General features: G+C 54.6%; 1 protein-coding gene and 1 long non-coding RNA gene across 4 annotated transcripts in view; both read right to left on the bottom strand.

The window, feature by feature from the left end:
• Window positions 1–23,574, bottom strand: part of STARD10 (StAR related lipid transfer domain containing 10) — a 34,671-nt gene extending 11,097 nt beyond the window's left edge. The window contains exons 1-2 of one of the 3 annotated variants that reach the window (XR_014231687.1): window positions 23,209–23,574; window positions 12,825–13,135 (exon numbers count right to left, since the gene is read on the bottom strand). Coding sequence is in view for 2 of the 3 variants with exons in the window: in XM_082342961.1 (XP_082199087.1) it covers window positions 12,825–13,135; window positions 23,209–23,236 (339 nt within the window). In the remaining variant the exon portion in view is untranslated. Of the gene's footprint in view, window positions 1–12,824; window positions 13,136–13,510; window positions 13,661–23,208 lie in introns of those variants that run through there. The other 2 variants (XM_082342961.1, XM_082342962.1) reach the window with 2 other exon arrangements.
• LOC309606190 lies at window positions 245–4,034 on the bottom strand. Its single transcript, XR_014231691.1, has 2 exons — window positions 2,556–4,034; window positions 245–996 (listed from the first exon to the last, which is right to left on the bottom strand). It is a non-coding gene; the product is annotated as an uncharacterized lncRNA (long non-coding RNA).
• Window positions 23,575–26,030: the final 2,456 nt, after the last annotated feature.

Genomic DNA, 26,030 nt, shown 5'->3' on the forward strand with positions numbered 1-26,030 from the left:
AGCTGCATCCTGTGCAAATATTGTCTCTTACCCCCTCAACACCCTGATGGATATCATCACCCCCATTTTACAGATGCAGAAAGTGAGGCCCAGAGAGGTAAAATGATTAACCAAGGCCACAAAGCTAACAGAGGTGGAGCGAACCAGAGCCTGGGTGTGCCTGACCCCAAAGTGTCAGGACTTTCTGCTCCCTTCATCAAGGGGCAGGACTGGCCCAGCTAAAACAAACACACTGGCAACTGGAGACTGCCTTAGTTAATTGATGGTTATTATTTTCTTTTAATTTTTAATTTATTTTATTTTTGGCTGCGTTGGGTCTTCGTTGCTGCGCGCGGGCTTCCTCTAGTTGAGGCGAGAGGGGGCTACTCTTTGTTGTGGTGCACAGGCTTCTCACTGCAGTGGCCTCTCTTGTTGCGGAGCACGGGCTCTAGGCGCGCAGGCTTCAGCAGTTGTGGCACGTGGGCTCAGTAGTTGTGGCTCGCGGGCTCTAGAGCACAGGCTCAGTAGTTGTGGCACACGGGCTTAGTTGCTCTGTGGCATGTGGGATCTTCCTGGACGAGGGCTTGAACCCGTGTCCCCTGCATTGGCAGGCAAATTCTTAACCACTGCGCCACCAGGGAAGCCGTAATTGATGGTTATTACGCAGAGCTCACTGGATTCAGAAAGGCTTGCTGACCAGGCAGGCGAAGCTCAGAGATTCCTCCTCTGAACAAAATTCCCGACTCTATCCTCAGCCCTCCCTGGGCTTAAAGGCAAGGCTGTGCTTTTCCAAAGCTCAGCACTGGAGCTCTGCACCTGGAAGTCTCCTCTGAGAAGACTTGGGCCATCGCATTGCCCCACAAGCTCACGCTCGCAGCAATTCCAGGCTGTCTGGTCAGATAGGCCTCTGTCCTGCCGCTTCCTGCCTGTGTGGCCTTGGCTTGGGCAAAGGACTTCAGTTCTGAATCCCAATATCTTCATCTGTCAAACAGGGATAATCCTCCCCTCGGAGTAGAGCTGTGAGGATTAAATGAGACTTGTACATAAAGCCCCCAGCAGCAGCTGCCCTTCTCCAGCCCTAGGCCCCGGCAATATTCCCTGACTTCTCAGGCCCTGCCGAGGGGAGCACTTTCCTGCTAACACCAAAGGGCAGGGTATAAAGGGTCAAGGAACAAAGTTTAAAACAACAAAAATGCCCCAGATCCTGCCACAGGGTGGATGGACAGGGAGGGGGTGCGTGGCCCTCTTATACCAGGGCCCTGCACAAGTCCACAGGCTCCACCCTCACAACCCACAACCAGGCACTGCCCTCACCATGTCAGTCCAGGTGTTAAAAGATACAGACACTGACCCAGGGCACACAGCACATGAAAGGCTCAGCTCCAGTGGCCCCTCTGCCCTGTTTGCTCCAAGTCCTCCTCCCAGGGCTGTGCACCACCTGCTTGCTGGCTTCAGGGCCCTCCACTGCCCCTCCTAAAGGCCCCACACGGCCATCATCTAGCCAAGCTGCTAGAGCACCTGCCCTTGCCTCTGGGTTTCTGGGGTCCCCAGAATGGAGACCCTTAAGACCTTCCCCCCATGTCCCCGCCAAATATCAAGAGCAGCTCAAGGGCACTGACACAGGGCATCAGGGGAAGCAGAGGTGGGGGTGTGTAGGAGGAGAGAGATCTAATAAGTCCTGCTTTCCCAGGACCTCCCCTTGCTGGTTCTTTGCTATTTTGCCCTCAAACTTCAGCCTGGCTGTGTCCTGACCAGGCCACCTACCGTGTCCCTAACTTCTGCAGGTTGGTCTGGGGCCTCCTCCTCCACCCCACCGCCTCCCTTCATCAGCACACACTGCGATGCATCGATTCATCCTGGCCCCTTGCTTGTCTTGGCATCCCCAGTGCGTGGCATGGTCTAGTAAAGAAATGCTGCCTGAATGGAAGGAGGGACAGGTGAGCCAGCAAAGAGGCCATGCCCGTGTGAGCTTCTCTGACTTTTAGAGTGCTGGGGCCATGCCTGGTGGCCCTCAGTGCTTTGTGGAGGTCAGAAGGAAGGGTCGTTGTGAAAACCTCCTGGACGCTTGTAAAACTCTCTGTGGCACTTGAGGCTGATTACTACTTCTGCCATCATCCTCATAAAATGGAGTGTAAGGGGCAGGGGCAGAGACAGGTGAAGGGAGATTCTGGGACTTTCTGTAAGATCTTTAATAATTCTGATAAAGAAAAGTAAATTCAATCTGTCCTGAAGTATCAATTTACATTTAGTAAATAGCAAAAGTATATAAAATAACCACTGCTTGTGAGCATATGGTAAAACTGTTACCCAGTTAGTGACAGCAAAAACTGGTTGCACTATTCTGAAAAGTAATTTGGCAAATATTTTAAAAATCATAAAAATGTATCTTTCAACTCAGGTCCTGGAACTCCAGGACCAGAAATTTATACTCAGAAAAAAAATACAAAATAAGAAAAAAAGTTCTGTTACAATATTCATGACTGTATTATTGCATTTGTAATTAGCAAAATATACTGGGGGACAACCTGGAACACCACCACCAACAGGGCCTGGTTGAGTTAAGAATGATACCTCACCTTGAAGATCACTGCCCAGCTACTGAGGACTGTGGTCTCCCTCAGGGCAGGGGCAGGGGCCCCTCAGAACCCAGAAGAGGCCTGGCAGGGAGCAGCTGCCAGAAATGTTCCTGAATTAATGATTCTGTAGCAATATGAGAAATTTCCACAGATGCAATGTTAAATGAACAAAAGAGGACACAAACTTGCATCTGTGCCATGGTCTCAATTGTACATAAATTACCTACACCCTTGAATGAGAGCTGGAAGGAACCAGGGGAAGTTTAACTCAGGAATTGAGGCTCTGGGGGATTAATTTATCATTTTTGGATTCTCGTTACTGTTGGTACAACAGAGTTTATATAAGATAAAGAAACCATACTTTTTTTTTTCTAGGTTAAGTGTGTTGTCCAGAATCCCGAGGTCCTTGTGCCCTGGACCTGGGAGCCTGGACTCTGCTGAGATGGGCCTGAGGCTGCCCAGGCTGATGCTGAATTGCCTGGAAATGCTCTGTGTGGTGTAGCCATGCTGAGAGTAAAGCCTGAGGGGGCTCAGGGTCCTTCCACCCTCAGCTGGGACACAGGCATGAAAATCCTGGGGGCTCACGGCAGGGACAGAAGGAAGCAGGGGGACGCAGGTACAGGGAGGGCCACACCTAAGCAGAGTCCTACAGGATGAATAGAATAGCAGATGGCACCCAGATGTAAGGAGGGGAAAGAGGCTGGGCAGAGGTGCTGGAGGGGACTGGAAATGGCCTGGACCGGCTGGGGGAAGGAGAAGGCTCATGCAGTTCCATGAGGTAACCCCAGTGAACAAGGATGGACGCAGGAGGAAATGGAGCTGTCCCCTGGGTACCTCAGACTGTTCATTCATTCATCCATTCAGCAAACGTTAAGAGCGTGCCAGCTCTGTGCCAGGCTCTGCACTAGGGCCTTGCAAATTCTCCTAATTCCATCCTCTCAACTACCCGTGAGGAGGGAAGATTACGCCCATTTGTAAATGGTGGCTGAGAAAAGTGAAGGGAAGAACCATCCTGGAACCCAGTGTCAACCCAAAGTCCACCCCTGAAGCTGTTCCCTAAGAACAAGGCTCTGCTCTGTCAAGGACTCAAGGAATCCCAGGTGGGCCAGCACTTGGCCAGATGAGGACTATCCCTGGAGGGTCCACGCTAGGGGCTGGGGCTGCTGGGGCAGCTCTGCCTGGAGTAAGGGGCGCTGGAAGGACACAGAGAGAAGGTTTGGTGTGGGCCCGTCACAGGCTCTCCTTCCCCCACCTTCAGCCTCAGAGTTCTCACCTGTAAAATGACTAGACAGCCTCTTCTGAAGGGAAGGGGATCTGGCACCAGATAACCTCAACCCATCTTCTCTCCTAAAGTGCGGCCCTCCTGAGACCAGTGGTAGGCGGAGGTACTGCCATGTCTCCCCTAGACACAGCTCCCAGAGTCTGCTCAGGCAGACCAAGCTAGGCCCCTCTGCTGCTCTCCACGCAGGGCTGAGTGACTCATCCCTACTGTGCCTCCATCCCCTTCCCCTCCCCCTACCTAGTCTCCAGCAGCCTCCCTGGACCCCCACCCCCACCCCCCAGGCCTCTGCAGCTGAGGAACATCCTGCTCTGATCTCTTGGAAGCTGACCTCCTGGTCTGGAGCTCCCACCACTCTGCTCCAGCCCTGGCGGAGGTGGGGAGCCAGACAGAGGAGGGAGACCTGAGAAAGAGCAGAGCGTGGGTGGGCCTGCAAGAAAAGAAAGGGGGTCGGGGAGATCAGTGAGACAAGACAGGGGCCATGGCTGACACAGAGACAAGCAGACAAAGACAAATTGGATAAACACTTCCCAGGACTTCAGGCGCTAACAGTGGCCTCATGCCCCCAAAGCTCTCTAGCAAGCTCCAGACTGCATTTTCAACAGTCTCCTGGGCATCACCCCCTGGACAGCCCATAGGCTCACCCTCACCATATCCACTACTGTTGGATTATCCAACCCCAATGCCCACTCCCCTCTGCTCCCCGCCTGTGCCTGGAACCTGGGATCCTGCTTGGCCATGACCTTCCCAACAGCTCCTCTTCGCCAGACCCAGGCAGGCCTCACCATCCTTGCTTGGACCGGTGCAGCCACAGCCTCGTCACTGGTCCCCTGGCTCCCAGGCCGATCTGCCACCTGGGGCCAGGGAGCTTTCTAAAACCCAGTGCTGGGAATTCCCTGACAGTCCAGTGGTTAGGACTCTGAGCTTTCACTCCTGCCGGCCCAGGTTCGATCCCTGGTCAAGGAACTAAGATCCCACAAGCTGTGTGGTGCAACGAAATAAAATACAATAAGAAAATAAATAAAAAATAAAACCCAGTGATGATGGTATTGCCCAGCTTGAAAGCCTCTGCTGCCTCTGCCTTCAAGATCAAATCCTAACCAAAACGTCCTCCCAACTCTGGCTCTGCCTCCTCTCCTTCCTCACCCTTAGTCCGCACCCACCAAGACCTTCTCAGCCTGCCACCTGACTCCTGATGGGCCCCACAGGTTCCACCCAGACGCCACTGCCCCCCACCACGCTGTCAGCCACGTCTCCCTCGACCTGAGTCCTCACGAAGGGCTGTCACCATCTCCATCAGTCACCCCACTAGGCCTTAAGAGCAGGGCCCAGGTCTGATCCATCTCCAGGTCCCCAGCACCAGCACAGTGGCTGGCAGAGTGGGTGGGAGACACGAGAAGAGGTTTGTTGAACGAATAAATAACCAGGACAGATTAAAAAAAAGGAGGAAACAGGACAAGTAGAGACGTAAAGGCAGAGGCAGTAACCATTAGAGACAGGGATAGAAAACACACCCCAAGGGGAGACTCTAAGACCCAGAGACAGGCCCAGAGGCAAAGACAGGAGGCTGCAGGGAAGCAGGGAGGGGAAACCCGAGGCAGAGCCAGAGCTGAGCTGGGGGGCGGAAGCCACTGGGAGACAGCTGAGGAGACATAATTGGATCAGAGACAACTCTGCTGCAGTGAGGGGGTGTGACTCACACACACAAAGTAATGCCAGACACAGAAACACACACAGAGTCTCACACTCAGAGGCACATACACCCAACCTTAGGCACGTGTACACACACACACACACACAAACACATTCAATATGGATTTAATGACCTTTGTCAGGTGCCCTGCCCCTGAGGGGCTCACAATCTACCCAACTAAGGACCAGATCACACACACAGGCACATACAATCCACCTCCACACACAGAAGGCCCAAACATAGAAGGCCAGACAATTCCCATCACATCATCCTGCCCTCATAACACACAACAACCATCTGGTATCTTATTTAGTTATTTGCTTCTATTTTGCTTGTCTCCCCCTCAGGATGTAAACTCATGACAACAGGGTCTGATCTGTCTGGTTTGCCACTAAATTCCTGGATATACTTGGGATACAGTATGTGAACAATAAATATGTGTTGAATGAATGAATGTTGGAGACACACAAGGGAACTCCATCCCCTCTGGCTGTCAGGCCTCTGCCTTAAGACTCATCACTTCCCTGGTCTAGTACAAGGTCCCAGGCAATCTAGAAGGGTCCAAAAACAAGGAGGAGGCATCAAGGAGATGGTAGAGGGATTTCTCAGGAAACCAAGGTTAGATGCAGGTTGTGACAGGGAACTCAAAGGATGAGATTACATGGCCCAGACAATGCAGAGGAGACCAAAGGCAGTATTTACCTGTACTTCCCATTGCGTGGTGGAGGGGAAGGGGAGGGAGGTAAACTTGCAGGCATTGTTCAACTGCCCCAAGACATAAGAATTCTAGAGAGAGGTCAGAGGTAGCAAGTAGCTGCCTTCAGGGAGCCAGGCTGAGAGGCAGGGAGGCAATTATTATGCTAAAGCCCCAGAGAACAGCTCCAGCTGCCCAGTGCCACCTGCCCAGCCTCTCTTTAATGACAGGTGACAGGAGTCTGTATTTGGTGTGGGACCCACCACTAAGTTCTGGACCTGATACTTTCTTCCACTGCCTGTGTTTCTACAGCTCCAGGGGTCCCGGAGCGTTGAGGCCAGACCAAGCATGCCTGAAGTGAGGCACAGGGAGGGACAGAGACACCTCGAGCCCAATGCATGGTCTAAGCACCTTTCCTCTCACCTGTTGCTGGGGGGGGAGGGTGGATGCTCACCTGCCCAGGTCAGGGGTAAAGGTAAGGGGGCAGGGTGGGAATAGAGTTTTAATTCCCATCTATCTCGGTGGCCGCTGGCCCCTCACGAACAGACTGGAGCGGCCCAGCTAAGGTCCCAGATCCCTAAAGAGCACCACGCCTCCGGGGTCATGGCACCCGCAGCCCTGGCTCCAGGTGGCCCAGCCAGGCATGGAGACACAGGGGAAGAAAGAAAACCCATCTGTCTCCAGGACTGCCTCCTTTCTCTCATCTCCTGAAACTTTAAAGACTCTCGGCTGGAAACTGAGCTGGGGCTCGTTAAAGTTTAAAAGCCAGAGCCTGGGGAGCTGGTCATGGAGGAACAGAGCCAGCCTGGGGGCTGAGGACTCTTCTAGCCCCAGCGTGGATGGACACTGACTGAAAGCACCCATCCCACCAGTTCCTTGCCCCCAGGGGGCTGCACATCCATACTATCTTACATCCCAGCCTGCACAAGACTTATGCTGTAACCACCATGTCCCATCCCTTATGCCTCCTAAATCTTTCTGGATGCAATCCCTTGCTCCATTCCCCACAGTCCCTGCTTTAGTGCAGGCCTTGGCATGTCTGTCCAGACAAATACAGCAGCATCTTCCTCCTACCACCTACCTTGTCTAAAACCCTCCCTTGGTACCCTAGAACCTCCAGGACCCAAATCCTAGAGCCTTGGTCTAGCTGTCTAATCACCTCCAGCCCCCTGAGTTCCAAGCCCCACAATGAACCACCTGCAGCTCTCCTAATGCACTGCCCTGTTTCCTGCCTCTGGGTCTTTACACAGCTGTTCCTCTGTATGAAATGCTCCCAATGCTGTCAAACTTGTACTCCTCATTCTCTACCCAATTCCAAACAGATCACCTGAGAATTCCTCCTCTGTGAAGCCTTCTCTGGCCCCCAAGGCTGATTCAGAGGCCTGCTCTGGGTCTCTGCAGCTCCTGTGATAAGTGTCTGTCCCAGCATCCAACTGGGAGCTCCTTGAGGGCAGGGTTCGCTTGATTTCCTTCTTTGTCCCCAACCTGAATGAAGTGCCCAAAGACAGGCAGGGCAGCACTACTATTCACATGTGACAGATGAGGAAGCTAAAGCCTAGGCAGGGGCAGCAATCTGCCCAAGGTCACATGCCCAGGACTCTGGACCCTGTGCTCTCCCCCTATGGCCTCAGGCCAACCCAGGCATCTCCAGAAAGACTTCCCTAAAGCCTCCAGCCACCTCTGACCTTTCCTTTCTCTGATTTCCCCCACCTGAAGGTCCAGACCCTGTCTCCCTGGGGCATGCTCTCTGGGAGCCTGTCCCCTGAGGACAGCTCTGGACTACTTCCTCCAGCTGCCCTCACACCAAGTCAGAGCTATAGCCATCCAGGACAGGGGTCTCAGGGCCTCAGCCTGGATTCAGGAGCCCCATCTAGGGACCTCTCAGATGGCACAGACTGTCATGGCCTTAGCTCTCCGTCCTTACTCTGTGTCCAGCAATGCAGAAGCCTTTACCATGGCCTAAGACCAGGACAGCCTCTACAAACCACCTGCCCAGCAACTTCCTGTAGAGACAGGGAAACTGAGCCCCAGAGGCGACAGAGGCCCAGCCTGAACCTGAACTCACTGAATCCAAACACCTAAAACCCAATTAACTCCTGCCTCTGCCACCACAGATAAGAAGACTGACTCGTAAAGGTGAAGTGACCCCCCCAAGGTCACACAGTAAGGACTGGGCTCTTGCTCAACTGGGACCACTCCAGGGTGCCCTCCCACAATGGCACAGTACAGGGAGACTGAAGGCAGAAGACAGGGGTAGGTTCTGAGCCACAGGGTCCAGGAGACGGAAGGGCCCAATGATGCTAATAAGCAGGCCCAAGGGAGTGAAGAGATCTTGGCCTTGGAGTCTCAAGGACCTGGGCTCTGATCCTGCCTCGGCTACCTCCTAGCTGTTTGACTGCACAAGTGAATTCTTGCCCTGAACCTCAGCTTTCACATCTGTTCAATGGAGTTCATAAGACTTATGCCACAGGACAGTTGTGAAGACTCAGTGGGACAACATGAAGAAAACACCTGGCCCTGCAACTGTCCCCACCTTCCCCATGACCCTTTTGAGTCCCATGGACCATTAAGAGTGAGAAGGGCCCTTGGAGATCCCTGAGATGATCCCAAATTTTACAGGGGGAGAGAATGAGGTGCTGAGAGGGGACAGGCCGGAGCACTGGCTTAAGAGCTTGGAACTCAGGGGGCCTGTGGTGTGGAAGCAGGTGGACAGTGAGACAGGTCAGGGAGGGGTCACTGAAGCTTTCTCCAAAGGGGAAGAGGAGGAGTCGTAGGACAGGAAGTCAGAGGAGATAGGTCCCCACCACCCAGCTTCCTGTGGCAAGAGGAACCTCAGGTTCTCAGCTGCACTCCCCCAGGAGACCTCGCACCCCTGCTTCAACCGTCAAGCCCCTCAAGGCCCCTACCCACCGGGCCCACTCCTGCCTCTGTGGTCTGCCTGTGGACACCTGCCTCATGCAGTGGGCAGGGGGGTCACCTGGAATTGTCAGTCTTCTCTCCACCAAGGTCTGGACACCTCTGAGGACAGGGGCCAGGTCTCCTCTACCTCTCAGGTGGCTAGGTACACAGCAGCATCAGAGAGCCCGAGCACGTGAGCATCCAGGGCAGGGCTGGGCAGGCCGTGTCATCTCCTGCTTTCTGTCCCCTGTGCTTCATCCCTCTCCATGGGCCCCAGCCCAGGCATTGAGTTTAGAGGCCCTTGGAGCCAGGAGAGCCCCATGGCACAGATGGAGACATAACCCAGAGAGGGCAGGGATGTGCCCACAGTCACAAACACAGCAAAAGAATACCATAGCCAGGACTGGACCTCAGCCTCTTCCCCAGCTGGCCCTGCTTGAATAAATGACAGACCCCCTGGTTTCCCATTTCTCTACTGCTACAGGAGCTGTGGGGAAGCCTGGCCTGGGCATTGAGAGACCTGTATTCAGGTTCCAAACTGCCCTCTGCCTTGGACCCAGGATCCATGTTCAGCGTCTGCCTTTGGGACGAAGCCTGACCTCTCAGGAGGCGGTATCTGCCTCCTCTCCAGTGCCCGGAGCACAGTGCAGGCTTGGGACCAGACCAGGCCGGAGGCCAGGAGGGAGGGAAAGGGAAGAGGTGGCCTCCAGCAGCCCTGTCCCTTTGTCCTGGCTCCAAATGCTGGGCCAGAGCCACAGTGTCTTCCAGGAACCTCCGGACACAGGAGCAGGGAGAAGATAAGTCTGGGGGAAAGGGAGTGAGGTAGAGGAAATCAATCAGGTAGGCAGATAGGTGGACCTGCTCCCCCAACCTGGGATCACGCACACAGGGCATGTACAGGAGGCAGCTGGCTTCTCCAGCTCAGAGGGCAGGCCCAGAACAGGCTGTGGGGAGGGGGGAGCTCAACAAATACCTGTGGTTGAGTCGCAGCCTCCCGGAGTGACCCAATCATCCCTGGGGACTCTGGCTTCAGACCTGCTGTGTGACCTTGACAAGCCACTCCCCTTTCTGGGCCTCAGCTTTCTCATTTATCAAACAAAAATGGGATGATGAAAACACCACGTCCTTCAAAGAGTTATTGATGGGGTCAAATGCCAGAATGTTGACTAAGATGTGAGCCCAAGATGAGAGAGGCAGGGACTCTGGAGCCAGGCTGGCCTGGGTTCCACTCCTGCCTCAGCTGATATGACCTTAGGCAAGTGACATCACCTCTCTCAGCCTCAGTTTCTTTGTTTGTAGCATGGAGACAAGCCTACTGCTGCCCAGGACTGGCCTGAGGGTAAATTAGACCATGAAGAGAAACGCTTGGCTCAGAGCAGGGGCTCTTACCAGAAATGGATTCTTGGAATCTTGGGGATGGGGAGCTCAGAGACCTCTGCCTGTCCCCCACAGCTCCATCTGGCTGTGCTGAGGGGATCAGAGATCTCGGGATGCCCGTAACCAAGGCCCCAGCCTCCTCCTTAGGCCCCAGCTCTGCTCACCTCCTGGCCCCAGTCCCCCTCCACTGTGGCGAGCACAACAGAGAGAACTAGGCCGGTAGGCTAAAGGTCCGGGTGCCAAGTCTGGCTCTGCTGGGACTTGGCTGTGTGAGCCTGGGCTGGCCCCTGTTCCTCTCTGGACCTCGGTGTCCATACTTGCACCCCAGTGAGGGGTGAGTATGAAACTGGAGTTGTAAAGGCACCTCCAACCTCTGCTCAGTCTGAGAGGGAAGGAAGGTCAGGTGTATGCCCTGACCACAAGCCCACAATACCCCCGTTTTTCCAAGTCCCCTCCACTCCCAAGGAAGAACACCTGACAAATCTGATCTGGCCACAAGTGGTCCGTTGTGGCACTCCGGACCCCGGACCTGCCAACTCCAGTCCTGGACTAGGCTGGGTTTATTCATTAACCAAGCCAGATGGAGGAGGCAGCTCCGCCCTGTTGACACAGAGGGTGGGAGTACTGGTCTCAGTTCAGACTTTTCCCTTCTCTTCCTTCTGGAGAGCCAGCTCAGTGGGGAAATTACACTTCCCCACCCCACTGCACAGCCCAGCCTTGAGCCTTTCCTAGGTCACAGTCAGGAGAACAACCTTGTTCTCACAAAAACTTTGCTCACGTTTTATTCAGTTTGTTCCTTCCTTCCTTCCTTCCTTCCATCCTTCATTCAACCAACATCCCTGCTCTGTCTGTGTTGGAGGCTGAGGACGCAAAGAAGGATAGGACCTGTCCCTGTCCTCAGAGAGCACTAAGCTGGAACATACCAGCTGCCGTTCCCTTCCCTGCTCCTCAGGCTCAGACACAGGTCAGGCCTCTGGGAAGGCCCCAGCCCAGGGTCCTCAGGCCTGGGTAGAGAGTCCCAGGAGGGGAGACACACATGGAAACCCAGAGAGAAGGAGACAGTCAGATAGCCAGGGTGCAGACAGAGAGTTATAGAAGGGAGAAGGGAAGACAGAATGGGTGAGCCAGAAGACCACACGGGAACAGATGGACAAAGGTCTAAATGACTAAGACAAAGTGAGGCAGAAAGGCACAGGGTCAGAGAGGGAAGGTCAGACATCTCTGGCCCTGGTATGAGGCCATGATGCCAGAGCTAAATCCAAATCCAAGAGCAGGTCCCAGGCAAGAGGGGCTGAAGTAGAGGGAGGGCAGGAGTGCCCTCTGAGTTCAGTGTCCTGCTTCCACCTCTGCCCCCCTCCAGCACAGGAATACACTCCTCCACATGTTCGAGAAGGACAGCAGGAAGGGTGAGGCAAGAGAAAGGGAAGGGTACAGTCTACTACCAGGACTCCACTAAAGGGAGACCTGCCCCCTTGAAAAGTGGCACTCACAGCAATGCCAGATGTGTTGTGTTGGAGGAAGCTACCGAGGCCTCCAATCAGAGTCTTCACCAGCCTATTCCCCATCTAGTTCCCCAGGGTAGGTGGGCTCACGGGGTCCCAAACCCCAAGCTGGCCCTATCTTGGCAAAGAGAAGAAAATCAGGGGGTTGTGAGGAATGGGGTTGATGGCTGTGAGGGAGGCTGAATGTGCCGACATCTTCCCTGCATCTGCTGGTCCTCTCCTCCCCCAGCCCACCCCCAGTCTGGCCCTGTGTAAGGCAGAGACATCTAAGTCCTGCTTTCAGGATCTGCCAGCCAGGATCCTGAGTCCCTGCAGGAGAGACTCAGGGAACAGCCAGGAGGGAAGGGGGAAGAGCAGGGCATCAGACAGGAAGGAATCAGGTCCCTGGCACCCAAGGGTGCAGAAAGTGGGGAAAGATACACAGCTTAGGCTGAGAGAACCAGGAATTCAGGAGAGAAGGGCTCAGTCTCCCTCCTCAGATGACTCAAGTCAGGACATGGTGAAGGCTTCCATGGGCAGAGGGCTCCCTGAGGGAGACCATTCTCCTAGGTAGGCCTGACAGCAGCCCACCTCCCCGGATCAGGCAGGGGTGTGCAGAAGCCTGGGTTCTGGCTGAGTGAGCCAGAGTGAGTCACACCCCCTCTCCAGGCCTCAGTTGGCCCATCTGTGAGATGGGGCCAGCAAACTGTGCCTCCTCCTGGTTTCTCACGGGAGAGTCTGAGGTGTACAACCGGGTGTCTGTAACCCTGCGGGAGGACCAGGAGACTCCCTGGTCAGAGGAAGTAAGGGTGCAGTGCAGGCTACACCTGCTGCAGGGCAACCCTACCTTGATCTTGTGCAGGGTACGATCCATCTCCACAGCCTGCACCCACACAGACACGCCGGCCTTGCTGTAGGTCAGGTTCCAGCCCGCCTCGGCCTCACACTCTGACCGGAAGCTGCGGAAGTCCTGGTCGTCGGGCACCTGGACGCTGTCGCGGCCCAGGACTGGCCGAGGCCCCTGGAGCTCAGTTGAGGCAGCTGACTTCTCCATGGGGAAGCCCAGGGCCCTGGTCCTAGTCCGGCTCTCCTGGGTCCTCCGCGGAAGCTCCAACAACGTCGACGCGGCTGCAGATGCTGACGCCACCTTCCAGGGACCTGAAAGACCGGTTTGGGAACCGGAGTCAGTGCGCTGGGGGCGCGGGTGCGGCTGTTCGGGGTCCTGGCGGGTAGAGTTAGAGACAGGCAGGGGCTGGCCAGCGCGCACCGCCGGCACAGAGCAGTACGCCCCCCTCCCCCAGGAGCGACCCAGACCTCCGGTTTGGGGGCCGGAGTGGGGGCTGCGTATCGGGTGCGGGGGGGGGCCCGTCGGGACCCGGGGGAGGCCGCGACCCGAGGTGACGGACGGCCCGGCGGGGTCCGCGCAGCGCTGGCCGGACTGGCTCAACTAACTCGGCAGCGGCGCCGGCGCGGGAAGCGCGCGGGGCCCGTGGTGGGGGCGGGGTGGGGTGCCCAAGGGGCCGGCCCGCTCACCTGTGCCAGCTGCTCCGCCGGGGCCCGCCGGGGCCGGAGGTGCGAGCGCCTCTGCCGCCGCCGCCGCCGCCGCGCTGCCCGGGCGACCGGGGCAGCGCGGGGGCTCTGGGGGGAGGAGCAGTGGGTCCCGCCGCCGGCCCCGCCCCGCACCCCCCCCCCGGCCCCGCGCGCCCCCACCCCGCCCCGCGCGGCCCCCCTCCCTCCCTCTCCCCGGGCTAGGCTGGGGGCTCCGGGGTCTCCGCTCGCCGGCGCTGGGTATTTTCCAGGCTGCGGAGGTACAGCTGATGGGTCTCGGAGCCCCGCCCCGCCCCGCCCCGCCCCGCCCCGCCGGGTCCTAGCGCCCGCCCCACCCTCCTCCGAAGGGGACCTGGCCCGACCAGTCCTCAGGCAGGGGTCGGGGAGGGGCCCAGAAAGAGTGGGCTCTGAGAAGAAGGGCGAGGAGGTGCTCGAAGAGGGATTCTGGAAGTTACCTGCGAACCCCTTCTCTCCAACACCCTCCCATACTCACAGGTACACACCTCTGCAACAACCTACTTAGACACAAGGAACCACCCAGAGACCCAAAGATGGGCACACTCCCCCCACCACAATCAAGAGTCCACAGCTTGCATCCCCCAACAACCACTAGCATCAAGGTTCACAGGCTGGCTAGACGTGGGTAAATCTCCACTCCCATCTCACTCCCGGCTGGGAGCTTTAACCAGGCTCTCCTCCAGCCCCAGACTCTGGCCCTTGTCCACCACCACCCCTCCTGAGCACCCCTGCATGTATTCACACACCTCCCATGGATTAGACTAGGCTCTCAAGAGCATCTGGCCCCAGAGCTCTGGGGCTACCCTGTCCCTCCCCAGGCGAAGCTGTCCAGAGCTCCACAGCCACAGGGCAGGTAGGTCCACCAGTACTCCAGCCACCCCTTTCAGCCAGGGAGGCTGCTACCTGCCCCCCTGGGTCCTAGTGCCAGCTCCGCCTCCAGCTGCTCCGGGTGAACTGAGGCCAATAGTTCAATTTCTCTGAGGTGAGGCCAGTATGAGTGTGGCAATGGGCCCAAGGCTAGCATTCACTGACCCTAGTGACTGGCCCTTGACTACAGAGGGCTAGGGAGAGCTAGGGCCCGTGGTGAGCTCCCCTGGATGGGCAGCTAATAGGGCACAAGTGCCCATCACTTGCCCACTGCCACACGGTGAGTACATGGCCATCCTTCCCAGAACCCAGATCTCAGCCTCCTCCCACCCCAGGGTTCCTTTCTCTGCTCTGGCTGTCCCCATCATCTTTCTGAGCCTTAGTTTCCCATCTGTAGAATGTGAGCATCAGAATGTATAACCTCCTAGCCTCACCATCCTAGAGCTCTGGGATGGAACAGCTTTTCTTAAAGGTGCTCGAGAAAGATAAGGAGTTGTCACGGTGGGTTCACAAATAGAGGTGTTTCTTTCTGAAGTGCTTAGGGCTCTGAGATATGTGTGAATCAGGCCCAATTTTAAAAGTGGAGGGGGTGAGCAGGGAGCCCTGATGGCAAGTGACCCCAAGGTGCATTCTGCATAGTAAATCTTGTAAAATGAGTTGCAGGTCCCCATGAGGCTTGTGTGATGACCTTAGATCTCCAGTGTGAGGGGCATAGTCAGATAATCACCCTCGCCCCTTCTAAACCACATTCTTTAAGTGTGTGGAAATGGGTGGCAGGGGGGCTGGATCTGGGTTCGGGAGGCCAGGGCTCTGGCTCTCTGCTATGCATGTCCTCTGCCTCCACCCCAACCCTAGGCAGTTCACTGCCCCTCCCCTAGCTTCAGTGGTTTTATCTGACAGCCTCATACCCAGGCTAATGGGAGATTCAAAGAGGGGTACACAGAGCCTGCTTTGTGAACTGTAGCCTCTGGGATCTGCCACGAGGAAAAGAGAGAGGAGCACTGGCCTGGCGGCTCCTGCCTTCTTAGGGCCCCAATGACACACATCTCAGCTGACAGCAGGCACCAGGGCAGTACCCCTCTCATGCCCATCACCCAGTCTAGGGTAGAAGAGATAAGGCTGGGGTGACAGCAGGAGATAGCACTGAGGGCAGACTGACAGGACTTCTCCACCCCCCAGAGCACTGCCAGCCTAAGACACAAAAACTCAGGGAGGTACACATGGCAGAAATCAAACCAACACTCAAATCCAAATATAGATTAACCAAGAATGAATCTTTTGGATCTTGGGGCAGTAAAGGTGGGTGACCTGGTACCTCTGGGCTCAGATGGTTATGCCCTGGGCTCAACCCTGCCTGGAGGTTTAGGCCAGGCTAGCTGGGGCATCACTCCTCATCCTATTCATCATTAATTTGCCCTTGCAGGCCCCCCCCAAACCCCAGGAATTTAGGTATCTCTGGCTCAAGGGTTCATGACAGCCTCCCAAACATGCCTGGATCAAAGCAGATTCATATCCTGTCTCAAACACCACCGAGCAGCAGAGAGAAGGCTAGGAGGGCTGGGATGGGTGACCTGGGGGAGGAGTCTGGAGAGGAGTCCTAGGACTTGGCCATCCCTGCTTCCCACAGCCTGAAGTGCAAAGGGCCTGTGGAACTGGGTTCAAATCCTGTCTATACCATTTCCTAAATGTGTGACCAAGAGCAGGTGACAGTCCTCTCTGAGCCTCAGTTTCTTCATCTAGAATAATAATACCTACTTATTACTTATACTTATTGCAAGGAAAAGAGTTGTACATATATCAGTTTCACCCTCAAGTAACTAAAAATATAACCGGAGGGAGAAGGGTAGGGAGGAATAAATGCACTGTCCAAAAATGGCATATTTCCAACAAAAAAGTGTTAAGATAACATCTTGATAGGATGGTTGTTAAGATTCTCAGTAAAGAGTAAACAGTGGAAAAGCTTGGCAAAGCATGACCCTGCTCTGCCCCCTGCAGCCCCTGCACCAGCCACAGGGCCCTTTGATGGAAAGTGGATTGGGTGAGGTGCCTCTCTGGGCCCCAGCCCCAGAATGGGGCAACACCAAGCAGGAGTCAGAGTGGGAGTGGAAGGCGGGAGCGTGTAAGAGAAAGAGAAGGTGCTTAGCAAACTGAGAGGCATCATGAGAATGTGAGGAATCATTACCCAGGGTGCTGAGCAAGTGCTGGGTCTTACACATGCCCCTCACAGAGAGAGCAGCTGAGGTGTGGGAGGCATGGGGACGCCCCTGAATCAAAGTAAGACAGAACCCATCTAGGGACCTCCAGTACCTGGAATGGGGGTAGGGGGTCGTTTGGAGATATTCACACCAGTCCTTGCTCACTGCCCCCTGACAGCTGTTGGAATAGGGTCAGGGCACCTGCCTGGAGCCATCCATGACCTGGTCCCTCACACTCCCCTCAACTCCCCTCGCTGAGTCCCCGTCAGGACTAAAGACCCTCAGACTGACATCATATGGCCACAGCCCCTAACTGTACAGATGGAGAAACAAAGGCCCTGCCAGCAGGGACAAAGCAGAGATAAGATCCTAGGTCTCCCAGCTCCTAACCCAAGGCTCTGTCCCTGTTCCCCATTATACACCATTACCTTCGCTACCCCAGGGGTGACCTTGGGGTAGTCACCACCCTCTCTCTGCTTCAAGATTCATCCTCTGCCCAAGGGCCCCACCCTGTCCAGTGTCCTGGACAATGAGGGGCTACCAGGTCTTGACTTGCTCCGGGGTGCTCCCTCCAACTCATCATCTAGTCAGACGGATGGCTGCCTCGATCTCCCCTCTGGGAGGTGAGGAGAAGGCCCCCCCCCGACCCCTTCTCCCCCCCATTCCCTCTCCTCAGGGGTAACTGACCCTGCGTTGGGTTGGAGAAAATTCCCAGGTTGCCTAGGGTAAAGAGGCAGTACCCTGGGGGCACCGTTCTAGAAGACTGGGCAATGACCTGTGTGATGTCACCAGGAAGCACCAGAGTAGAGAGGTGATTCCTGAGGCCCCTCTGGAAGGGACCAGGACAGAGCACCCTGAGGCCCCCAGGGCTGGCTCAGCCTTGAGACGGACATGTCGTTTACAGTTTGTTGCAGGTGGCAATAGGCTCGGCACCCCCGTCCCAACTGGACCTGGATCTAAGTGTTTGCCCAGGGTGGGTCTCCTACCCCTGATGGGCCTCCCTGAGCAAACAGCCCAAGCACTGCCCTGAGGGAGCTGCTAGAGCCTGAGGGAGTCACAGAAAGGCACACAATCAGAGTTACCCACATCCCCTCTCCTCCTGGTGACACTGTCACAGCCATGTGCCATCACACTGATGTCCTGTCACAGACCCACAGAGCCACGTACAATCTCAGTCTCATGCGTGGGAGCCCAACATGGGTACACTGGCTAGGGTGCACCAGGTCACCCAAGTAGAGTTGCCAGATAAAACACAGGACACGTCGTGAAATTTGATTTTCAGATAAGGAAAATCATTTTTAGTATGAGCATGTATCAAATATTTGCTAAATCTGGCAACCTTATACCTGAGGCCCTGTGCCACACCCACATCACAAAGCCTCAGAGAGCTACACCAGTCCCTCACCTGCCCTGGGAAGGTACAGTCAGCACCTGGGTCACAGCTGTTGCACACACGTGCACATACGTGCACACGCACACACGCACACGCACACACGAACGGCCTTGCACATCCTCTCTGTGAAGAGGCCCTGGGCCAGAGTAAGAGTCTGCCACACTCATTTTGTCTAACCTTCACAATAACCTTAGGTGGAAGGTCATACAGGGACTCTTAGCCTCATTTGACAAATGAGAAAAATAAGGCCCAGCAAGAAACAGAACCTATCCTTGGTATCCCCACGTGTGGTCCCCTGGCAGGGGCAGAAGGGGTGCGAGGGAAGTCATGTTATACCTGGGCTGGGCTGTGTCCCTGGGCAGGTCTGAGCTCCTCAAGCAGGCCTCTTAGATGAGCCTCTCCCCGGTAGGAACAATAGCCTAGGGGTTTGGGGGGTGGACCCTCTGCCCCTTCCCCCATCCAACGGGTGATCCTAAGTGTGCCCCAGAGGCCCCTCTAGTCCCAGGAGGTGGAAACTGTCCTGTCAGGGCACTGAGGGCCCAGCTTTGAGATTAAAAAATACGAAGAAACCGAAAGAAGGAAGTTGTGCGGGCTTCCAGAAAAGAGGCTGTTGTCCCAAGGCTGGAGTTCTTGCCCTGGTAAAAGGGCCAGAAAACCTCGTCCTCCCCAGAGACACACAAAGACACCTCCATCCCCACTGCCACCCAGCCTGAGCACATAGCCGAGGGGAGGCCTGGGGTCAGGCAGATGGATCAGGAGCCTCTGACAGGAGACTCGAGGGCTTTTGGAAGGCTGCATCGACCCAGCAATCGAACTGGGTTGCTGCAGGCGGCAGTGCCCAAAAGACATCATCAGCAGAAAGACCCAGCCTGCAGAGGGGGCGCTGGCCATCTGGGCCTGGGGCCCTCCCAAAGAGGAGTCTCCATGGTTCCACTCTGGGCCCTGCCGACCTTGGGCAAGGCCCTGCACCTCTCTGGTCTGTCTTCCTGTCAAAGTGGTGGTGCTCAAGATGCCTCTCCACCGGCCTGGGGCAGGTGGATGGGCTCTGTAAATTGTGAAGTCCTGCATGGTGGGGGGGTTGCAGTGGAGCTGTGTTAGTCTCTTCTTTCCCCCAAGCCTGGGAGCACCCTGGGCAGCAAGACCCTGCAAGGCCCAGAGAGAAGCTCCCAGGACTCTAGGGTACAGGGACTGGAGGATGGGGAGGGAAGGACAGAAGAGGAGGAGGAATAGACAGGGTGAAATACCCTGCTCAGCCGTCTACCACAACGGTTAAGAGCTTGGGCTATGGAGCCAGGCTGTCTGGGTTAAAACCTCTTACTGTGTGGCTTCCCTGGTGGCGCAGTGTTTGAGAATCTGCCTGCCAACGCAGGGGACACGGGTTCGAGCCCTGGTCTGGGAAGATCCCACATGCCGCGGAGCGACTAGGCCGGTGAGCCACAACTGCTGAGCCTGCGCGTCTGGAGCCTGTGCTCCGCAACAAGAGAGGCCGCGATAGTGAGAGGCCCGCGCACCGCGATGAAGAGAGGCCCCCGCTCGCCGCAACTAGAGAAAGCCCTCGCACAGAAACGAAGACCCAACACAGCCATAAATAAATAAATAAATAAAATTAAAAACAAAAAACCTCTGTGTGATCTAGAACAAGTTACTTAACCTCTCTGTGTCTCAGCACTCCCATTTCTAGAATGAGTAGGGTAGTAGGACTTACACCATTGCCTCGGGGACGAAGTGAGTTCATGCACATGGAGAGCTCAGCACGGTGCCCGGCAAACAATGAGCACTCAATAAACACCACAGCTGCTATCAGTTCTTGTCTCCTGAGCCCCCTTACCCCCTGTCTGGCAGCTTTCCCCAAGGCATGGCCTCTTTCCTAAGTCTCTGCTCCTTGACCTGAAGGCAGTGCCTCCCTCTTCTGACATGGAGGAAAAGAAACAGTCTGGGTTCACTTGGAGACTGGAGGGCTGAGAATAAAGCAGAAGTGAGTGCTATGACATCTTGTCCCCCTCCCTCACCCCAATTCCAAACAGCTACAGAGGCCTGGATGGGTTCCCTTTGGAAGGCCTTCGCTCAATGGCCTGAGCTCCTTGCATCCACACAGGCCCATCCTCAGTGTCTGACAACTGGATGCTAGGACAGCAGCAGGACCCAGGGAGCCTGGCTATGTCCAGCCAGCAGGCAGGACAGTACTGAGACATCCACACTCCAGGGGCTGGTTCCTAGGACCCTGTGAAGGGCTGGTGTGGGGAAGGCTTGCTAGGAGCTCTGTCAGTGAGTGGGGCTGAAGGCTCTGCCTTGGGTCGGGGTTCATTCTGGGGCCAAAATTCACACCTGGAACAGGCCTAGAACAGACCCAGCTTCCATGGGGCACTGCTGTGCAGGGGACTCCTGCCAACCTCTACCCCCTGCCCTGAGGCCCTGGTGCCCCGGGTTAGCCGGCATCTCCACAGTGCTCCCCCGGGGGCGGCTGCCTCCTTCAGCACCTTCTAAATTTAGGGCTTGGGCTCTGTGACTCATTCCTGAATCTGCTTCGCTCCCCTCCTCCAGGAGTGTGCTCCCGCGGTAGTTTTATCTTCTGCTGCCTCAGACTGATTAACAAGGCCCTAGAATCCTGCAGCAGCCGCACACACCAAGGAGAGCTCCCCAGTCCAGCTGCCCCAGCTCGGCTCTGGGCTTCTCTGACCAGGTCCTGTGCGCCCCCCTCCCTTTACCTATCCATGCACCCACCCCCACCCTGCCACTCCCCGACCACAACCCACCCAGGTGGCTGCATTTGAGGCTGGCTCCATGAGGGACTGTGGTGACCGTGGGGAAGGAGAGATGGAGCCAAGCCCTGCCCCCTTCAAACTAGCTGCCAGGCAGAGCCCTGGCCTAACATAAGGACACCTGAGTTCCAGCTCAGACTCACTCCCACCTTACTGTGGGGCTCTTGGTGAGTTCCTGGCCCCTCTGGGCTTCTCTTTCTTCCTCTATGAATAAGGGGTTTGAACCAGACCTCCACTAGGGAGGCCTGGACCAGAGCTGAATTTACCACTGAGCCAGACTGCCACCTTCAAACAGGGTGGGCTGGCGGCAGGGTTATCTGACATTGGGCCCTGTCTCCCACCCAGGCTCCTCTCTGCCCATGGCTCCTGCTCTGTTCAGGGGACACACAAGTCAAGGCCCTGCTGTCAGCCTTTTGGGACTTCTGTCCTGCCGGGAGAAAGGGTTGTGGTTCTGGTCTCACTGTCCAGGGCTGTGAGCTTTGGGCAAGAATCACCTTTACTCTGGACCCAGGTTGTGGGGAAATGAATCACGTGCATGTAGAGGTGTAAATGCTCCCTGCCAGGTTCCCAGTGCCAGAGGGGGAAATGGGGATGTGAGTGCCCCCCTTGACTTCCAGAAATGCAGGCTCCCTGGGCACAGAGTGGAGGTATCTGGGGCTGCGACATCTCTGCCCCTGCTGGGCTCTGGGAGAACCCTATCTGCAGCTGGCCTCCATCTGTGTTCATGAGTAACAAAGAGTGGCTAATGTTTACTGAGCATGTACCACGTGCCTGGTGGTGTTCTATACACGTAACAGTTCTTAACTCATTTATTTCATAGTTATACTTCAAGACAGCCCTTGAATAAGGCTTACCACCCCACTCTACAGACAGTGAGGCTCAGAGTGGGGTAGTGACTCGCCAAGGATCCCAGCATTAAGTCACTGGGAGGGCTAGTTAAAAGCCAGGTCTGACTGCAATCCTGGCTTCTGTTTGTACCCTAAGGTAGCTCTTCTCAGCATATACATTAGACACTCAATAAATGTTTGATGAAGATGTTTGATCACTGCCATGTAATGGAAAGATCCTTCTCCTAGTCCAATTTTACGCCAGCTCCTTGTGTGTCCTGAAGAAAAGTTCTTTCTTCCTTTAGCCTCGGTTTCCCCTGCTGAAAACAGAGATGATAAGTGAAGGCCCAGAGAATTAGATACTTGGAGGTGGGGAGGATCTTGAATTTCTATTTCTACGAACACCTGCCTTTCATGACTTGCCTGAGGAGGCCCCATCTGCAACCAGACCTTAGGGTCTCCTAGCCCCTCCTATACCTATGTCCAGAACCTCTAAGAGCACTCCAGAGACAAACAACTGGGTACAGCCCAGCTCCAAGGGACAGAGAAAAGTTCATTTCCCTGACGGGCAGCTGCCTGATCTTGGGGGGTGGTATGGTGTGCCTATGGTGTCACCTGACTGCTCCACCTGGTTGGAGGAGTGGCTCCTACAGCCTCTCAGCTCAACCTGCATCACTTCCTCTTCTTAGCATCCAAGCCAGCCCAGGCACCACCTCTAGCTGTCGCTGGCCCCAACTGGAATCACCTGAGCACCCAATTCCTCCCAGGCTCAGAAACAGAGCCCACTCTTTTCCATTCAGGGTCTGTCCCCTTCACATTACCCCTTCATCTGTCACACTTGAGTTCCTTCCTTTACCTGGGCCACTCTCCTGAGAAGCAGGGTCTGTACAGCTCCAGCAACACTGTCCTCTGTCTTCAGGATTCTCCAGTTCCTCCTTAGTTTCTGCCCTTTGGTAGTCATCTCAACAGAGCAGGGCCTTTCTCCACTAGGCCCAGGTTGGGTAGGAGAAGGATGAGGAATAAGGACTCCTCCAGACTCCGTTTCTCTAAGCCTGTATCCAACAAAGACACTAATCCTTGGGGTGCAGGGAAGGGCTCCAAGCCCAAACACAGGAAGCCTGGGCGTTAGCCCTTGCTCACAGACTGCTGAGACCTGGGGCAAGCTCCTGCTCCTCTTGGGGCCCTCAGTTTTGCAATTTGTATCATGAGGAAATAGCTCCTCAATCTGCAATCACCCGATTATAATAATCTTTTGCCTTTATACATTGCTTGGCAACTTAGTTTCACTTCCGGATCTTATTCGATCCTTCCAATAACCTATTTCCATTTACAAATGAGAAAGCTTAGGTCCTCAGGGGAACAGAACTATCAAGGTCACATAGCAACTCAGAGGTAGAGCCTGGACTAGAGTCCTTGAATCCTGAACCATCTGCGGTCTTCCACACTCTTAAGATGATAGGACTCTGGCTGTATGACTTTCTCTGACCCGTTGCCCCATTGGTAAAATGACTGCTCTAAGGATCAAATTAAGAGAGGCAATGAAGGGGGCTGTGCTTTGCAAACCATAAGAAAAAGGACAACAGAAAAACAACGGGACCGTTACGTTACTATTTATTACTCTTACCTTTGCTAAGGCGCCCCCTCGTGTCCATCCCGAGGCGCTCCGTTTGCGCAGGCGCTCTTTGGTGTTTACGGAAGCCTTGAGGCCCAGAATTTGAGCGTGCGCTCCGCGTAAGGGGCCGCCCAACGGCCGTCTGGCTGCTCGCTGTCAGACGCTGCCTTCAAGTCCCCTAGCGGTTGTGGCCGCCCAGTTACTACGGTTCCCTGGCGCCCTGTCTGCTCTGCTTCGGTTGAGGCATTTCTACAACTCCGGAGTGGCGGAGACCTAAGGAATGGCAGGGAGAGGCACAGCGCGGTCTCCCAGGACTCCAGCATCTCAGTTACCGCTGTACTAAACCTCGGGTGCCGACTTTGGCGCCCCTCACGGCAGATATGGCGGCCGCGGTGAACTGGACAGGAGCGGCCCACGCACTGCCTCTTGGGAGCCTCAATTCGCTGCTAGAACCTTTCCGGAGTTGGAAAGCTGTTAAAACTACATTTCCCAGAAGTCCAAGAGCCAGAGTCGCAGGAGAAGGGCCCGGGGCATGTTGGGAGATGGAGTGTGGGCATGGTAGTGAGTTTGTGCAGGCAGGGAAACGCGGTGAAGTGGTGGAGTCTCGCTCTCTGAGCCTGGGCTGTGGGTTCGAGGTACGCACGAGTTACACGGTAGCTGTCATAAGGAGAGAGTAGCGCTGTTGGACTGAGTTTTAGAAAGAATACTACGCACTATGTGTCTGCACCTCCCACAGGGCTTCCACCCCCATCACTCTTTGGAGACTGCAGTCCCAGGGGTCACCGTCGCCTGGGACTCTGAGTTCTCTTACTGCTGTTCAAAAGAACTGTTTGTAATAATGGAAATATTCTATAGCTGCATTGTCCAATAGGGTAGCGACTAGTCTGTGGCTACTGGACATTTGACATAAGGCTAAGTACCATGGAGGAAGAAAAACTTTTATTTAATTGAGTTTATTTTTTAAAATCCAATTAATTACTTTTAATTACATTTAAATAGCCACCTATGGCTAATGGCTACCATATTTGACAGCGGCACACTATACTAAACTAGACCTCTTAGTGTTCAATACCAACAATCACCTTCCTGCTTTGTGAGGCCTAACACTTTAGTTTTCTTCATACTGTTGACTAAAAATAAGTACACCACCTAAAAGTTGAGAACTTTGTTTTATTCACAGCCTTACTGAGGACTATAGCCGGGGATGGCAGCCTCTCAGATAGCTCTGAAGGACTGTTCCAAAGAGGTAAGGGAGGAGCAAGGAGTATTTCCTGAAAAAAACATGTAGTGGACATCCAAAGATTACTGCTAATCACACACAAGAAACCAGACATCTCAAGTTAATTGTTTTAGTGCCTATGCATGGGAAGATGCAAGAGTCTGGGCTCATTGAAATTATTCCTTTGGTATGCATCTTAACTAGCTAGGGCTAGTATCCTGTTTTTCTCCATCCAGAATTCCCCTCAGGGTGCACCGTTCAGGGGTGGCTGCAGTGGCTGATGGCTGGATGGCAGGAAACATTCTTTGTTTACTGACTTGTCAGGCAACATTTTTTTGTCCACACTGCCTACTCACTACACTTAGGCTTTGCATTTTCCACCTCCACTGTGTGTCCCTTGAAAACCTAAAAATTAGTTCAGATTGTAAAAATCTGCTGTGGTGTTCATCACACTGGAATAACAGGCACAGATAAAGCCAGCTGCAAAATTAATAAGAAACAATATTTTCCCCAAGGATATACTGCAACTATAAAATGTCGTAACAACCCCCTCCTTTGAGTGACTACTTCTTTCTTACCGAGCAACTTTGTTTTCTAAAATCATAGACTGTCAGAAATTTTGCTGTTTGAAATTATATAAGTAGGAATGAAACTCTTGCCTGGAGGAGTTAAATCAGTAAAAGGACAGGATTTACAACCCAGGTGCAGAGACTCAGATAAGGGATTTCTAAACATATATTCCACATCTGCCTTAACTTTATTGTTTCCAAGGAAACAGGACCCTGAGTCCACTGAGCAGTCCAGACGCAGTTCTGCTTTGCTTTGAGCCATCAAAATATTGCCTCATTTAAATTTCACCTAATTCCACCTCTCTCTCAAATCCTATAAGAACTGTGTCTATTCCTTTGTGTTTGGTAGGACACCTCATTTTTCCTCTGGTGTGTTGTCTTCCTCATAGCAATGGGTCAATAAACCTGACTTCATTGGACTATGGATTTGTCCCTGGTGATCTTTGATTGGGTTAGGACACGCTGAAATACTGGTGTCTTCCAGGTTCTATCATGGGCCCTCTCTTCACTCTGCATACTCTCTTTGGATGACCTCATTCACTTCCATCCATAAGCTGATTCCTCAATCTATGGTTTAGGCCTTTCTCTGGCCTCTGGCATGTCTGCTTCTGGTTCCTTAAACTCAGTGTATTTATTTATTTTTTGAAATTCATTTATGTATTTATTTTTGGCTGCGTTGGGTCTTCGTTGCGGTGCGTGGGCTTCTCATTGCGGTGGCTTCTCTTGTTGCGGAGCACGGGCTCTAGGCGCACGGGCTTCAGTAGCTGTGGCTCGCGGGCTCCAGAGCGCAGGCTCAGTAGTTGTAGCGCACGGGCTTAGTTGCTCCGCGGCATGTGGGATCTTCCCGGACCAGGGCTCGAACCCGTGTCCCCTGCATTGGCAGGCGGATTCTTAACAACTGCGCCACCAGGGAAGCCCAAACTCAGTGTATTTAACACTGAATCTTTTTTTTTTTTTTTGGCAACCACTCTTCACTGCCGTGTTCCAAGTAAGAACTAGGCACTGACCACCTCTGACCATGAGATGGTGGGGACACTCCTCACCTG

The sequence above is a fragment of the Balaenoptera borealis genome (genome assembly GCF_965194805.1).
Source record: "Balaenoptera borealis genome assembly, chromosome: 11".
NCBI lineage: Eukaryota > Metazoa > Chordata > Mammalia > Artiodactyla > Balaenopteridae > Balaenoptera > Balaenoptera borealis.